The sequence below is a fragment of the Phaethon lepturus genome, unplaced genomic scaffold (genome assembly GCF_000687285.1).
Source record: "Phaethon lepturus isolate BGI_N335 unplaced genomic scaffold, ASM68728v1 scaffold33624, whole genome shotgun sequence".
NCBI lineage: Eukaryota > Metazoa > Chordata > Aves > Phaethontiformes > Phaethontidae > Phaethon > Phaethon lepturus.
The window spans coordinates 3,356-14,092 of NW_010534660.1; the positions used below are offsets into that span (position 1 = coordinate 3,356).

The following is a 10,737-nucleotide window of genomic DNA, read 5'->3' on the forward strand; positions in this document are numbered from 1 at the left end:
GCCCAGGAAGAATCAGAATCATTATTTTTTGAGGAAATAGTAAAAAAATCGGTAAGTAGCCAACTTTAAGTAAACCCAAGAGAGAAACAGCTTTTTTAGCTGTGGTAAATGCCAGAGCAGTCCTGAAACCAATGTACTGACATTACTCAAGTTAGTAGATGTGAATCCAAAGCAGTTGTAAAACAAGAGGCCTTTTAAAGATTTATTTTTAATAAGGTATTGAAGTGATTACATTTTTTTTTTAAAAAAAAGTGAGTTTTCTTGGCAGTGGAACTAATGAAGCTTCTTTCCCAAGGTCTCGTAGTTGTACCTGATGTCCTATTTATGAAGGCTTTGTCTGCAGCTGGGGAAACACAACCTCTCCCTCCGCCTCTCTCCTAGGCGAGTGGAATGCCCTTGGGTGCGTTCTCATGTCTTTCTCACCAAGGTACCTGGTTCACATTACAAGAGCTTTATCTACTTGAAACTGCTTCCTAGCTGCTGGTTTTGGTTGTGGGTGGTTGGTGGGAGAGCTGCAACAACCGTGGTGGGTGACGTTAATAGACAGGTAGGAATGCAGAGGTGCACGCGTGCGTAAAAGCACCTGCGCGCACATCTGTGCAGTTCAGAGTTGCGTTCTTGCCAGAGTTGTACCGGGGTATATATTGCTGGCATGAAAATGAGACACCAGTTTTTCTTTTCAGGGACTTGAAGTTGATACATTTTTACTTTTAAATTGGGAGAAAAAGTTATTAGTGTGTTTAATAGTGTCATTGGGTAAATGAGCTCTACAAATGAGCTATGCAATGTTTTCTGAAGCAGGAAGGAAAGCCTGCTGCCACTAGTTTGTACAAAAGCATTTGGAAATGTGTGTCATGTTCTAGCCGTTCTTTTAACTAGTTTTTATCAGATAAAGCAGTATAGGTGTGGCAGAGGTGGTCAGAGATCAGGTGCTATTAAAACTTGTGTTCAGTCCACATAATGCCCTCCAGAATAACATAATCTTGTGAAGCAGAGGTCTGTATGGTATTCAAGCGAGAAAATCCAGAAGAAGAGACTTTTCGTGAACGGTAATGCAATAGGAAATAGTCTTGGAGGCATTGTGTAGGCATAAATGTACAGTGTGAAGAATAATTACCTGACTGTGATTCACATACATTTTGGAAGACCTAAAATGTCTTTCGATAAGCCAACATAGGTGGAAGCAAACCCTGACTTCCCAGGAATAACCCGTTAGCAAACTCCAGATGTTCAATTAGCCTCGTGCACATTTTGGCTAGCAGAACAGCAAGAGACATACAAAATATGAGTATAGATAACGAGTGGACTTGGACATTAAGAAACACATTGTGTTGTAGATTATGTGTCATTTTAACGAACTCAGTGTTCATACACCATTTTGAAAAATAGTTACTGCATAGCAGAAGTCCTCCAACTGTGATCAATTGGAGTGCTTCCAGTCCCTGGGTTATTTATTGGAGGTTCAGGGAGAACTGATGGGTTAAAGATGCTTTCTCTGCTCATTACCATCTGAAAATATTATGTTTTCCATAGAAGCAATTGCTGTAGTGCCCCAGGGAAGTAGTGTGATTGGGCTGAAAGGGTGTATTTTTCTTCGGTAAGAACATTTTGGAAAGCTGCTCTTCTGTATTTCCATGTTGTTTATATTAGGTTATACATGAATGATTACACACATTTTTTTTTTCTCCCAGTACTTCATGAAGCAGTCTGTAGGAAGCATAAGAACATGCTGGTTTTAAGCATTAAAAATAGTCATTCATTTAAATGAGAAACAAACAAAATACTTTCTCTTACACCCAATAATTAACGCTGGAGAATTAGCCTTGAGGTGAGCACTGAGACTGCTTCCTTAGTGAGCTTTATTGAAGTAGAAACTGGAAAGTAAATTCCAGTAAGTAGCCATTTTATATATAATGACAGCTAAAAATGTGGTTCTTTCTGTTCTTGGAGTAAATGGGACTCTTCTGAAAGGCAACATACCTGAACCCGACTCACTCCTCTCCGTGGAGAGATGTTGTAAGTCCATGACTGCTGCTCTGAACATCCACACATGACAGTGTTTGAAACCAGTAGCTTTTCCAAGGGGGTGCAAAAGCAAAGGAAGCAAAATGATGTGTTCAATGGCACTTGTATTAAAATTAGCTATGACAGGATGCATTTTCCTGCAAGGGAAGGAGAAGAGTTTAATTCCTTTGATCACGTAGATATACTGTGCTGCAAGGTTTGTGTGCTTAACACTTAGGATTGTGTTCATTTTTAACTATCAGCCTCTGTAAAACAGTGACAGGGCACATATGCTGATACCTGGCCTTTCCTATTTGCCGTCTAGAGATTATGGTGAGCATGATGAGAGTTTTTCTGATCCTCCTTTGGACAACGATCTTGGTTCAGCCAAACGTACCTCACGCTGCAGGAGGTAAGGCGTTTTCCTTCCTACCAGTGTGTAGCTTTAGCACCAGTGGGTGACCAAGGCCCCTCTCTGTGTTGGTCAAATGCACTATTCTACACATGAATAAAGCAGTCCATGGCATGCCGCGAGGACAGGACCACAGATGACCATGTTGTGTGAACATGCTTCTGGGGACAGTTGTACCCTGTCTCAGTTAGACTGCTCCCAGGCAGTGCCTAAGGACTGTTTTGCTTTGAGGGGGAAGAACCATGGGGCATGTAGATGCAAGTTGTGCTTGCCACTTGCCCTCTGGGCTGGACAAGTAGTTCCTGGCCTGGTTTATTCAACAATTTAATCCAGCCAGAGCAAAGGCGTTATTCCAGATAGATAGCAATTTTACTTCCAGGAACAAAACTGCAGTTAGCTGCAGAAACATGACGACAGAAAGCGTCGCTGGCATAATCCTGGCGCATCAACAACCTTAATGGTGACATTTTTTGTGGGCACCTCAGTGAGAAACATTTTAAGGGAAGCAGTTCAGGATGGTTTGTGACAGGGGTTTCTGAGCCGTCATGAGGCAGTTTGCCTAATGCAAGGTGCATGCTTGAAAATTGAACTAGCAGGCATCAAAGGTTGAAATCATGGGAGAAGTGGGGACTGATGTCCCTCAGCTACCTTGGAGATGGTAATTAAGGGAGGACAGGCTCTGAAGAACTCTAGAACTGGAATAGATTGATTATTTTGTTGCCTTGCTATTTATATGCTAACATTTCCCCCAGCATGAAATCTTTCTCATTTCCATATGAACTCCAGGAATCCCTCTTGCTGTGTCATTTTAAATTATCATTCCCATCCTTCTATGTTTTCTTCCATTTGTGCTTAATTCCTCTGTTCATCATTTTGTTTCTTCTCTCACATATAACTTCTTGTGGCTGTCAGCCTTCTCTTAGAAAGCCCCCACATTATGCTCTTCTGCAAATTTATGTTGGCAAGAATTGTTCACACAGTTGATCACTTGATCAGCCCCATTTCAGTACATATGCCCAGTGGCTACGAGGATCAAGTTGAAAAATCTGAACCTAAATGACAAACCTAATGTAATATAACATTTTTCAAGTTGAAAATATTGTAAAAAATATTTTTTTAAGCTAAGTTTTAAGTCAACTCTTATTTAATGAAGTTTTGGTTGTTATCTAAGTATACTTTTCAAATATTAGAAACACTTTACAAGAAGCTGTGGAGAAAACACGATGTTGAAATGAAGTTACTTGCTTGTATTGCCCATTGCTTATAGACAGCTATTGCTCTAAGCAATTCACTGGATTACTGTTATGAATATTTTCGTTTTCTCCCTTACAGTTCAGGTTTTGCCACCTGTTAACTTCACCCTTACAGTCTCTGCATTAGCACAAGTACTTTTAGACTGGAAACCAAACCCTAATCAAGAACAAAAAAACTACACTGTTAGATATGATGTGAAAATCCTAAGCCCTGTGCCTGAAGAGGTAAGATAAAAAATAAGTCCAGTATCCTCAGAAGGTTAAATTCCTGTTAAGTTAAACATATTGTATTGAACCAGGGTGCAGTAGGTGTGGTACATCTCTTGAACAATTGGCATATTGAATGACTTATTCTCTTATATCATAAGCATATACTTCTTTGAGCACTGGAGAGACTCCCTTTCAGCTATGCTTATGGCTACAGCTCTTGCTGGGACAAGGGTTAGCCTGGGAATTGGCAATCTCTGCAGCGTTCATCCTGAGGGGAAGCTGGATGCTGGTTTTAAGTAAGTGATACTGCTCCCCCTTCAAGTCATCTCACTTAATTCACATTAATGCCAAGGTATCATTAAAATGTCAGATCATGTTTCATCACAGCTGAATGCTATAGACAAATTTTTGGTAAGATAAGGGTTGTGCTGTCTTAAATAAGAAACCTTATATATTTCTTGAGTGGATTATTTGTACTGTCTAGCTTTATACACTTAATGTAAGCAGCTAAGCTAGCGGACTGGTTTGCCTCTTTGCAAGGTCTGGATCAGTCTTTGCAGGTCCTGTAATTCAGCTTCCATCACGTGTGATGCTTATTTGATTTTTTTTTTTTTTAATTTCAAGTATGATACAAAGAAAACTCACAGTATCCGGACAGCTGCACTTCACAATGGTTTCTCTGCACACATTCGGATGTTACTTCTCCATAATGACCTTCAGATGAGAAGTGACTGGGTGAAGGGAGAACTCCCGCCTCTGCCAGGTAAGAAGAAATGCAAGGGAGATCTGAATTTTGTGTTCTGCCTCGGTCTGTGGACTAGACTTCAAAAGGTGACGGGTTTAATACTTGAAAAATACAGCATTTCCCCCTCTACCTGCTACACTGATCTTGCAAAACAATTTAGTCCAGGCCTTTCTCTACTGCTGTGGAGACTGGAGTACAATCTGGAGGTGCACAACATGGATAACCCATACAAAATTTTCTAAAAATTCCTTGCTAGGGCTAAAATAACCTGCTTTCATACACTACACTAGAATATTAAGAGATCATGTTCCCTTGAATTGCAAGGTGTACATGAAGTACATAATGGTGGTGTGTGGTACAGCATTACTTACGGTGTTTGGGAATCTTCATCCATCCATAATGATAGACCTGTGTGATAAGGAAGAGAATTTGATACAATAGACATACATATAATGAACTGAAGATTGTAATCAAAGTGTTTTAGCAAAGAATTTCTTACGACTTCTGTAATAAGATTTTTCTTTCTGCTTTATAATTCCTTGACTCCCTAGGTGCTCCAGAGACATCAGTCACTAATTTGTCCTGTGTTACTCGCATCACCATTTCTAGTGCTGTTTCCCTCCGTTGCACTTGGCTTCCTGGCCGAGGGGCACCAGAAGATACTGAGTACTTTCTATTTTACAGGTTGGTGTTTTCTCCCGTTTTAGTCAGCAATTAATTTTGTTAAGAGCATCGTGTCTCACAAGTGTTTTAATTTAGGTATGAGACGTACACTGAAGAATGTCAAGATTATATCAAAGATAAGTGGAACAGGAATACTGAGTGCAGATTTTCAGTGACTCATATTGATCCTGAAGGGGTTGACAATCTCATCATAATACACATTAATGGGTCTAGCAAGTATGCTGCCATCAAACCTTTTCAGCAGTTATTTAACCAAAATGCCATAGGTGAGTAGAAATATCTTTTTTTTTTTTTTTTCTAAATTAAAAATGTCTAGCAGGATTGTTGAAAGATTTGTGAGAGAATATTACTGGATTGAATGGTTCTTGATGAAGGTGAAAGTATGTGCTGATTTTGCATAGACATCTGAATGAAATTGGCAGAGATTATAAGACAGAAATGGATGGTTTTAACTAAATTTGATTTTAATAATTTATTTTAAATTGTAGAATGACAAAAATAAAAACCTAGAAAAGACAATTAGTTATTCTGTTTGTTAGCCAAAACATTACTTCTGATATTCATTTTCAGTTGATTTAGTCAATATACGTTCAAGTACAGCTTTTGCTACCTTTTATTTACAGCCTTTCTTTAAAAGGAAAAAGATGCGTAATGTTCACGATAACCATGTCCTTTTAAAGAAAGGCATTAGACTGTCAAATAAAAGGTAATATCAGCCATGACTGTCTATCATCTACCCAAATAATTTCTTTTCCTTCATTAATTCCACTCCTTTCACTTTTTTTATAAACAGATAAAATTTCCCTTTTACATGGCTTCTCTAAGATAAAACAGTTGGCATATTTTCTTCTTAGAAATCACCCCCATAATAGCTGCTGATCCATTCCTTTGAATTTGTTCCAGTTTTCAGTAACTTTCCTGGTTACATCTGGTTTTGTTCTGAAAGGAAGTTTTTCTAACTGTTCTGTTGAAATTAATTTAATAAATTCTCCCTCCCCACCTCAGTAATCTAGTTTTCCAAAACTTTTAAGTGGATTTTGAAAACTGTTTCCCTTAATTATTTTCTCCAATATAGTTATTCCTCCTAAATCCTTATCTTTTCTGTCCAAAATGTGAAATAAATTCAAGGATTATAGGTCCTATTTGGAAACACTATCAGGTTATAAAGTGGTCCAATTGTTAGTATTTAAACTTTGCTCTATAAAGAACTTACCAGTACGTTTTTTTTTTTTTGTAGAGAAAGTGAATGTTCCCAGAAATGTCACTGTATTCTTAGAGCAAAATGATCTCCTGGCCACATGGGAGAAGCCAATTTCTCCTTTCGTTAAAGAATGTTTTGAATACGAATTTTACCTCTTCAACTTGAAGTCAGGTAACAAGCAGGTAATTGCTTCTCTGATGCCCAAGTATTACATAGCGTTCCTGTCTCTGAGCTGACTGTCCTATGTAACTAGAATTTGCCTTTATGCAACCTGGTGAAAAATCCTTCGTATTCATGGACATGTTACAAATTTATAGAAATTTAAAATAAAACCTGTTATTAGTTCATTTTTGAAACTATGAACTTTTGGTGAAACTTATGTTCCATTTGTGACTAGGGTTCAGCAAAGCCAACGTCTCATCAATTTTCATTTTTTCTCTCTTTCTCTGGATGTCATTTATATCTGCAACAAACTCTCCCCAGGAGGCCTAGGAAAGAAGGACAAAAATTTGAGTTATTCAGTTTTATGTATCTGGGTTCAGAACAGTAGGAGGATGGACAATTCTGAAAATCCAGCATTAAGTGTCTTAAGGAAGAATGCAAAAATGAGGCATCTTTCATGAATTTGCCCTGAAATATCGGCATATTATGAGAGAAATCACACCTATAAAAATACAGGTCTTTCTTACTTCAAAAGCAAGGCCAGATGCTCACAGTTAATCTAGTAAAGGAGTTTTAAAAAAATAAAAAGATAAGCATGATTTGTTTTCTGAACTGTTCAGTCTTAAGTAATCTATAACAGTACAATATTGTTTTCCTAACAGATACTGAAAATATCCTCAAATGACTTCAGATTGCGGATTGATGTTACCAGCAGGTATTCCATACAAATAAGAGCTAATCGTCACATATGTTGTATGAGAGGATTTTGGAGTGACTGGAGTGAAATTATTTATGTTGGTAAGAATGACATGCTTCTGTCTTGTAATGAATATTATTACATTGCTGGAAAACAAATGCTGCCTAACCACGAGCATGCACAACACCAAGTAATTTAAATAGAAGTCAGGAAAATAGGTTTTTGAAGGAAGAAACTGCCTTAGCCATGCCCAGGGGAGTTAAATCTGTGTTTCATTAAAAATATAAAAAAAAAAATCTCCCAAGCAAATTTTTGGACATATGAAGTTTTTTTTTAGATAGTGTTTTGTTTTTATGTGCTAATGTTTTCAGAGACTGCTTTAAATTAGCTCAAGGCCAAAGTTCTAGGTAAGGCCTTTTAGTTGCATTACTTCTTTCATTTTTACGTGTGTTTCCCTGGCATGTATTGTGATGTTCATGCTGGAAGCTAATACGAGTGATTAAGTCAACTATTACTTTACTGGAGCTATCTGAACTCTTAAATGTTAGGGGAGAAAATAAGAGCATGGTTTTAGCATCTTTGGAACATGGTAATTTGTCCCACTTTGTTCTGTATTTCCTGCTTGCTGAACATGTTTTTCTGGAAATAACAGTTCCCTTATCATGGCACGTTATCAACTGTTTCTTCTTAGACATCCTCCTTTGCTCTTATCTTTTGAGTTTCTTAACTTCCTGGTTTTCACAAAAAAAACAACCAAAACAGTCCCTAACACTCTCCTGTTTACTACTTTTTTCCCCTCTTACATCTATTTGCCCGTGAACGTGACTAAATCTGCGGGTGTTTTGCTGCCTTACTCTTAACACGTCCCCTGGACCTTCGCACGTGGCTCCGTGGCACTGACAAGCCCTTGGGAAGAGAGGCTCAGCAGCCCGACCACTCACCCGGGGCGGCGGGGCTGAGCAAACACCTCGTTAATTCAGAAAACTGGACCTGTTTATTAACTTTAACACCAGTAGACCTCTTCTGAGCCCATACCCTGAGAAAAACACTGGCCTAGACTGCCCGCCCGGTAGCAGCAATCCTCCAACTTTGTTACGAACTGAAACCCAATTCCGTTTTCTTTCCTTGGGCTGTGGTGGTCAAACCCTGTGAAACGCAGCCAATGCGGGCATTGTAAAACTGCACCTTGATACCAGCTGTCACTAAAGGGTTATTTAGAAGCATGACAGTCAAACAAAGCTAGATGAAGTAATTAGTGTAGCCAAGTGGGCTGGACACCCTCATTAACTACGCACAGCAGCCTGATACCACCAAATCTCTGAAGCTGTAGGTACCTGTGAACAGCCACTGCCAGGGTTCCCAGTTGAAAAGGTCCACAGGTCAGGTCTGGGGCTGAGAAGTACCTCACAGTACATTTGTGCTGTCCCGATTCTGCTCTCCCAGCAAGGCTGAAAGATTTGAGGGCCTCTGTATGTCAGCTGAAGCACTTTTGGAGCTATCTCTGCTGCGTAGCGTGACGATGATTGCGGAACCTGGAAACATCGCCCTTATGGACACCTCTACTCACGCATTGCACGTATCAAATGTGGAAAATTTATTGTGATGGTAAAAAAAAAAAAAAGTTAGTCTTCCTCAAAATTTACTTTAGTCTCAAAAATATCCAAGGACAGGTCCACTTCAGTTTTTCTTATGAAGAGGGGTTTTTAGAGCCTTGTTGCAGTTCATTGACACAACATGTCGCTGCATAAATTCTTGGGTTTCAGTATAGACTTCAGCCAGCCATTAGTGTTGCTGTTAACTTGCTCGGTGGCTCTGAGGAAGTGTCATCTGTTCCCTCTGTTTCACGTATCACGTGGAAACCTCTCACTAGGCATGTGCCCGTGTTCGTGCTGGCTCGCGGCGGTGCGCAGGGCCGGGCTGGTACCTCTGGGCACGTCTCGGACGGAAGCCCGAGGAGGAGTGCGCCGGGTCCCCACAGCCACAGCAATTGCTGCTTCGCCTGCATCTTACTGCAAGTTGCAGTGAGACTTAGTGTTGCCTGATGTTGCCTTTTTGGGGCCATCACCAGTTGACATAAGATGGAAGAGACTTAGGAGCCTGCCGTTTTTTGTTTGGAAAATGGAAACACTTCCCAGCCTTCACATTGGAAAGATTAAAATTGGTTTATGGGACTTAACCGCTTTCTACAGCTTGCTGCCCTGGTCATCGAGATTTACGTGAGGCATAGCTCAGCTGGGTTGACAGTTACATCCCAAATCTTACTTTCTTGAAAGAAAAGTAGTAACCCTGAAGGCAAACCATCCTACCCTGTTTGTAATGGCAAGGTTGACTGTCTACCCCCATCGGGGCGGTACGGAGGCGCAGGACGGATCACACGGGCCTGCTCACGGCGTCATCCAGGCGCTGCTCTCAGGGACTGCCACGCAACTGCGGCCGTCGGTGGAGGCAGCACGCCCAGCTCCTCATGTCTCAGAAACAAACCTGGCCACAGTTGAATGTTGTTCTGTCTGCGGCACCGACAAACCCAGCGCTCCTGCTGCTGGCTGATTTGTGGCCTTTCAGTTGCCTGGGAATGGCAGTGCTGACGCCGTGATGCATAGGACAGGTCGTTATCGTAGGCACACATGGACTCGGCAGCCTTTTGAAAACCCAGTTCAACGCAAATGTTTTTGTTATGTGGCATAATGTGGCACAAAATAACGGTCGTGGTCACTGAGCGATGCCTTCTCAAAACACAAAATGGCCTTGACAGAAATACCTGCGTCTGCTCACAGGCGGAGGCAGCAGAGAGGTTCTTCCTGAGGAAATGTATCAGCAACTGGCTCACAAGAAAAATGGGGGGTTTTGATGTCTTTTTTACGTTTAGGAAGCCAGAGAAACCCAGTTCCTGGCTAGAAAGGATTAACAGAAATCAAGCATGGTTTAATGAAAAACAAACGGCTTGTGCCCAAGATTGTCGGCAGTGTCTTTGCTTGCTGCATGGCGCCGCGCGTCGTGGGATGGCGGCTAACAGACCGTATCGTCCTTCTGGTGGGCCTGGCTCCTCACACCGCTTGGCTTGTTCTCTCCTTCACATTAAAATAAAAGAAATCTACTGCTGAAATTAGAAAGTCAGTGTCATGGAAATTGTTCTTGAAGCTATGCGATTCTTTTCTAATTCTAGATTCCAAGTCTCCATCGTTTGCGTGTTAATTTGTGATCTGAATATATCACATAAAACAGCTGATGAAATCTTTTGTAAGAGTGTGGTTGAAGTAATCTGCACTAAAATAATTTAATTTCTTTGTTTCTTGAAATTCAGGGCAAAACAAACTGGAGAATCCTGTATCCTGGATTCTCGCTGTGCTTTGTGTGTCCACGTGCTGCACA

General features: G+C 40.5%; 1 protein-coding gene across 1 annotated transcript in view; it reads left to right on the forward strand.

The window, feature by feature from the left end:
* Positions 1 to 2,334: 2,334 nt before the first annotated feature.
* Positions 2,335 to 10,737, forward strand: part of IL5RA (interleukin 5 receptor, alpha) — a gene marked incomplete at its 3' end in the record, with an annotated part of 13,636 nt that continues 5,233 nt past the window's right edge. Inside the window, exons 1-8 of the mRNA XM_010285595.1 lie at positions 2,335 to 2,416; positions 3,749 to 3,894; positions 4,504 to 4,642; positions 5,176 to 5,308; positions 5,384 to 5,574; positions 6,546 to 6,691; positions 7,334 to 7,469; positions 10,670 to 10,736. Coding sequence (XP_010283897.1) covers positions 2,335 to 2,416; positions 3,749 to 3,894; positions 4,504 to 4,642; positions 5,176 to 5,308; positions 5,384 to 5,574; positions 6,546 to 6,691; positions 7,334 to 7,469; positions 10,670 to 10,736 — 1,040 coding nt within the window. The remainder of the gene's footprint in view (positions 2,417 to 3,748; positions 3,895 to 4,503; positions 4,643 to 5,175; positions 5,309 to 5,383; positions 5,575 to 6,545; positions 6,692 to 7,333; positions 7,470 to 10,669; position 10,737) is intronic.